Genomic DNA, 6,723 nt, shown 5'->3' with positions numbered 1-6,723 from the left:
GAGCTATGCACATGAGCACCTATCTTCACACTTTATAACCAATGGGAAAGACGAAATAGATGAGTAAATCTTTCTCATATGTTTCACTGAAAACAACTTTCTCTCAGTAGAAGAACTTGGAGGCCTCCAAAATGACAGAGAAGTAATTTAGGATTTTAAAAGATTTTCTTACAGGAAGATCTATTTCAATTGTGGTCCACTAGCATTTTTATGGTCTTTTTCCCCCTAAAAATCTTCATTTTCTCATTGCTTTCATTGACTGTTGAAAGACCATTAAAATGTACCTCTTTTTTACTGTACTTCCCTTGCATAAATAATAATCTGTACCTAAGGATCGTCTTGAGGTATTAGTCAGTTTTGGAAACAACTACATTGGGAGCGCACATGAACAGCTGTAACATATATCTGTGTTTGTTCATGCTATTTAAGAAGTCTCCATCAACATATTTATCTGTGCTTCTGCATAAAGACAATAAAATGCACTGGTTTGAGCAATATTAGGTATAGCCATTTAAAACAACTTAAAGTATACGTTAATGTTCTTTAAAGGGTTAGTCCACTTATTTTAAATATTCACAATATGTAAGACAGCATATGTATTCTACTGTTTCTGTAAGATTTACATACTCTGGAAACAATAAGCATCTGCTGTGCGATAGATGAGTATTATTATGGCTCTAAGCTCTTTTGTTAAGGTAGAAAAATGGAAATACAGAAGTTAATTGGTATATGGCCATTTGCATTGTGAATTAGTGACTAAGAGCGATTCTGAGACTAGTGGTCAATCTTTTAGACCATGCTAAGTACTCTTTCCCCTGCCGCTCAGAAAAAGTAATCACAACTTGATTTGCGACGAAAATTGCCTTTAGGAGATAATTCTATATAATTATAGAGACTATTCCTGTCTTTACTATCTACATTTTAAATCTCTATTACCTGTTTTTAGTTCATTACATATTCCACCTTCCCTCTGGACTTCTTTTTACTCTTCTCAAGGCTACAAACAAAACCACTTTGAAACTAAGGTTCCAATTTTCTGTCTTATTTTATAGGTGCCCAAAAAAGACAAAAAGGCATGAAATTATAAATTTTATTATTAAATATTATGATTAGCAATGCAACAGGTATTATTAGCAAAGTATCACAAAAATGCATAATTTCATTGCTTACCTTTTTCTCAAAATCTTTGAATACAAAATGTCTTTAGAAACAAACCCCTAAAAATAATTAAACATAACTGCAAATAGACTACCGAGCACTACAGTTCTTAAGTAAACTGCTTTTCTTATTACTGTTTTCTTATATCAATACTTTAAAAAATATTATTCTATTGTTTTTCAGTATCTATGTTTAAGATACTTTAATAAGTATTAAAATATTATCAAAATATCAAATTAAGAAAAGCTGGCAATCTCATACTGCTCTAGGAACTTACAGCGCTAATAAATACGCATACAGCTTAAAGAAAAAAAGCATTACAAGGGAACATATATCAGTATTGGACTGTATCACACTGCACTTTATAAACAATATCACATACAACAACCAGGACACTCCCTGAAAAAGCTGCACAGCAAAATTTACAAGGCAGAAAAAAATCCTCACAGAAGTTATTACCCATTCCCTACAGAGAGTGAAGAAATAAAGAAAAAAACTTACCACTTTTAGTAGTGAAAGAATACAGAGGATTCAGTGGAGTGCTCAGAGTGCCTGGCAGTCTTAGCTTAGAGTGTGGTGACAGCAATGATGGTGCAGGAAGCAAGAGATTTGAGCTCGCCTGTAATAGGAAAGACAAATCAGAAAGTGAAGTGTAATTTCCTGGGTTACTTACTGATGCAACTGCTAGAAGAGAAATATTTGCTTACTGTAAATAACTATCAAACTCCAGGAAAAAAATTAAGACTCAAGTCGATGATAAATAACAGTTTCAATGGATGGGTTTGCTTTTTTTTTTTTTTTAAGAATATTTGGAGACACAGACTGGAAAAAATTATTGACACAGCTACAAATTGAATTGCATGTTTACATACGGACACAAACTCTCAAGCAGTGCAAACAATGGAACAGAACTGTTTGAACTGGTATCTCGTTGCATCTTCGTGTATAAAAATTAAATGACATTTATATATGGTTATCAACTGACAAATGTAAAATAACTTCTCATTTTTGAGTACTCAAAGTACACTACATCTACGAAGAGATTACTCAATATTAGAACGAGAGGGAAAAAAAACCCTTAAACCAGTCCTAACACAAAACTGATTTCTGCAAATCAATAAAGCATACTTAGACCAAAACACCAGACACTTACTTTATGTAAGCTACACAAAAAATATCTGCAGTCCTAATTTCCATAGCAACAAAGATAATGTAGTTAAAATTTGGTTTGCTATGGAGTTTCTTGATATACATGCAGCTATCACAAAGCAAAAACCTTTCCCAAACTTTACTCTTGACATATTATTCCACAGAGCCTACATAAAAAATATATTATGATAATCTTAGGTTTTTACATGATCCAATTGAGAATTTTACTGTTTGTTAAACGTATTTTCACTGGCTGCCTTGATAATACAGCCAAAGGGGAGGGAAAACAGGCCTTAAATAAAATATTTGTAACTTTCTTCAAACAAAATAGATTTGTATGCTAAAATTTTTGAGAGTTATTTACATAAACAACATAATTCTTGACTCTTTCAAAAGTCAAGCCTATTCCATGATCTAGAATAAATGCATATATGGTCACTTAATCCAACTAAAATCCCACACTCAGTGGAGCACTTCCTTTGGCCTTAATAAACTCTAGATCAGACCCTTAACTTTAGTTGTGGGACAAAACAGAACAATGACATTTTGCAAATTTTCAATCTACTGGCTTCTAAATTCTGTTTAAAGAAAGGAGACAGCTAAAACAAAAGTGGATCAGTGGCTTATTTCCAGAAGTGATGTAATTTATGTAAGTACTATTTTTGTCATTTAATACATATTAAACAATTCAACAGGTTTCAATAATGCAGAATATTTGGGCATTGGCAGATGCACTGGGATGCAGGTAACATAGCACTAAAAACATGCGTTGAGTAACTTGACTGGGCCACAGAGGATATCTGCTATCATCTCCTCTGTATTACTACACTAGACCTTCATCTTAATGTATCTGGTTTTTGTGTAGCAATATGGATTTAATTCTACTGAAAGGAGTTTATTATAAAAACTGTCTTTTACTAGTCAAGTACTCTCTCAGCAGCTGTGTGCAATTGTAATGACTATACTCCAAAACTGACCAGAAAGAAAAGCAAGACAGAAAATCAGATCAACCATTGAACATGATTAAAAAAAAAAAAGCATTAAACCAGCTAGATTCTACTGCAGTGTACAAATTTAACAGAATGTTAGTAAATAGTAGTTGTGAAATGTGAGCAGAATGGAGAGGCCTGTTTTCCTGAACAACGATAAAATCCATCTGCTTTTCTCACATTTACATATGCAAGTGACTAAGTTTCATTAATATAAAGTTTTCTCCGATACACACAAATATGGTGGAAAGCCATTAGCTTATGTGTTTACTCGAACACAGAAAAATAATCTGTTCTGCAAATGTGTCGAGCTCAGCTTCCCAGTGTTTCATCTCCTTTTATCCACTGTTAGCTCTAGTGAGAGCCTTTCTGCAGTAGACAAATGAGAAGATCTCTTCCCTGCATGCATTTCTTGCTGAGTGCACACTACACTATCAGTGATACAAACATATGTTTTCCAGTTAAGTATTCTCATGAAACCTTTTTGGAATTCTCTTTCAAATTTGCTGTCAAAAAGTTGGTTTCATATACTACCAGGGAATGAAGACAGGTTGAATATAGCAGCCTTTGGAAATGAAACTAAACACAGCAGAGCAAACTATTCAAAACTAGCACTTAACAGACACTTTCCTGGTTCATCTTGGAGGGGGAAAAAATATCAGGAGAAACTTGCCTTGATTGTTGTACTTGAATTAATTATAGAAGAGATATGGAACTCTGTATGTAAATTATTCCTGTAGAGCATTTAATTCCCTTCTCTTTATTTTCCTGCTGTATTACCCAAATACTCTCATTATACATGCCAAATAGCATGCTTTGAAATCAAATGCAATCGACACGTACATTAGAAGATTGAATGTACGCTCCTGAAGATTCAAGAAAATTGACGTTTTTAAAATGCAAAATAAATTCTATCTTATAACTCCTCCTTCCTCTCCAAGTCCTTAAAAACAAGACAAAAGACATTTTTATACAAGAGATATTCAAAAGAAAGTTTTAATTTAAGCAGTCTTACAGGAGTGATTCATTCCTCCCCTTAATGGCAGTGAACCTCAGCGCAAGTGAGCTATAAAGGACTGCCCATCCAAAGTAAACACTAAATCAGAGTTTTTATGACCTTTCTGCCACTAGCTCTTAAATAATATTTAAATCTCTAAAAGGCCCAAAAAAGAAAAAAAACCCACAACATTATAACAGAAGAAGGAACCACTCAGCTAATAAGTGAGGACTAATGATTCAGCAGAACTGTTTCCAGGTGAAGTGCACTGTCCCATGAAGAATAATTAATTCTCCTACAACAGACAGACATAGACTACCTACAGAACAGGATGAAGCAATCATTTTTTTTGAAATGCATGCTGTGGGAAGGCATTGCTAAATACCTTTACAACAACGAGCAAAGTTGGCTAAGATAGCCAACCATCAATCTACTTATTTTTCACAACAGGCTCCGCTTGCTTCATGCACAAACCACAGCTTTATCAAAGACACAGTTTACTACTATCCTGAATTGAGTAAAACTAAGAGTTATAACATTCATGTAGTTTTTGTAGAAAAAAAAAAAAAAAGATACCTACATAATTTTCACCAAGTTTACACAAAGCTGATTTGCATTTTCTTTTTTGTGTTAGGGCAGCTCTATGCAAATTATGCAAATATACATTTTCAGTGGAACTACTTTTCACATTAAAAGTAAATTGCACGAGACAAAAAAAAGAAAAATGCAAGACTTGACAAGCTGACAATAACAATTTCTCTTTTTTCCTGAGAATGCAATTTTATGACCTTTGCAACCAATATAATCGACATTTCCATATATACTTGCAAGTCAAATCAAGTTGGCAAGCTCTATACTACCTGTTATTCTTTTAGTTTTAGGCTTCCCTTTTGAAACTTTAGGCCTCTAGGACATTGTTTTTAAAGACAGTTTAAAAACTTTATTAAACCATGATTCTGAAGAATTTAGAAGTTGACCATTGACTTTGAAATAAAAACAAAACACAAATTCTGCTATTTTTCTCAATGCTAGAAGAAAATACATAGACAAGAATGCTTAAAGTAGGAGTACAGTACTACAGCTTTTAAATTTACAATGTAAGTTTGAATCAAGTTTACATCTATGTAAAAATGCAATCATTTCTACGACAGTAGTGTTAGGAGGACTCCAACAAAGGCTGGGATTCTATTGCGGTAGGTGTGCTACAATCATTTAGAGACTTACTCTGCTCTTAAGTAACTTCTAGACTAAATGAGAAAACCAAAGACAGCTAATATAAGGTATCATCCCATTACACATAGGCAAAACTGAAACATATATACTTTGCTTGTCTGAAGCAAGTGCATTCCCCTGATGCTCCCTACAGTCCTCTTACTCTGATTATCCACATTAGGAACTCGTCTAGATGGCAATATAGTTCCCTCATAATTTGGTTGCTCCATTGTTTTTCCCCATAGAAGCCCAGAAGTGACGAGGGCATACATATGAAAATGGAAGCTAGAAGGTGCTTGATCCCACAGTTTAGATATAGCCATTGTCTACAGATGATATTTCTCATCACACAGTAATTATATATATATATATTCAATTCCTTAGTTCTGCCAGAGAGTTCCGGCATTTCAATTACAGGCTTACCACAAAACCTTTCTTCCTTTTTTTTTTTCTTTTTTAAATGTTAAAAAGAAATTAAGATTACTATAAACATTTGGAATACTAAGCTTCTTTCTTTTAGTCACAAGGAAAACCAAATTCTTTGTACAAGACAAAACAGTTAAACACAGGCTCTTATACACAGTACACAGGCTGTGTAGACTCACTCAGCGCCATTAAGGACAGAGAGTATGACCTTTCCTGGATTGGATAAAACTGGCATTTCAGCTTAAGAACATGCCTAGATATACACATTTTAACAGAATTGGCTAACATCATCACCAATAACAGCAAAAAGTAGATTTGTCTTGCTTAGTAAGAGCCAAGTAGATTACTATGTAAACTGTGACCTCTTCTGAGGCTGGTTACTATTCTTGTCTATTTTTTCTATCAAAGAACATATGACCAGGGGGAAAAAAAAAAAAAAAAAAAATCTATGATTTGACTTTAGTAGTTAAATTTTAAAAATGTCGTTTTTTGTGCAAATGAAAAATGTATGTAACCTGTGTCACATACAAAACACACTCAAAGATACTTGTCCTACGATTTTATTTCTCTTCCTACTAAAAGAGACACCAGAAATTCTTCTGACTCAGTTTGTCAAATACATATAGAAACCTATTCCTCTGTACCTGCTGGTAAAAGACATTAGGACATGACTCTAAATACACTATACAGTTTCATGTAATCATATAACCCACTCAGACATTTGTAAACCGCCCCCCCCAACTCTCCCCAAGTATTTGGTTAGACTCTAGGCTTTTCCCCGCCATATATGAA

General features: G+C 33.7%; 1 protein-coding gene across 1 annotated transcript in view; it reads right to left on the bottom strand.

Moving 5' to 3' along the window:
* The window catches only part of AHI1 (Abelson helper integration site 1), a 103,998-nt gene that overhangs the window by 47,562 nt on the left and 49,713 nt on the right, over positions 1–6,723 (bottom strand). Inside the window, exon 20 of the mRNA XM_019472650.1 lies at positions 1,660–1,777. Within this exon, the coding sequence (XP_019328195.1) occupies positions 1,660–1,777 (118 nt within the window). The remainder of the gene's footprint in view (positions 1–1,659; positions 1,778–6,723) is intronic.

This window comes from Aptenodytes forsteri, unplaced genomic scaffold (assembly GCF_000699145.1).
Source record: "Aptenodytes forsteri isolate BGI_AS27 unplaced genomic scaffold, ASM69914v1 Scaffold82, whole genome shotgun sequence".
Taxonomy (NCBI): domain Eukaryota; kingdom Metazoa; phylum Chordata; class Aves; order Sphenisciformes; family Spheniscidae; genus Aptenodytes; species Aptenodytes forsteri.
The sequence above is the reverse complement of the archived record's forward strand: the minus strand, read 5'-3'. Positions and strand labels throughout refer to the sequence as shown.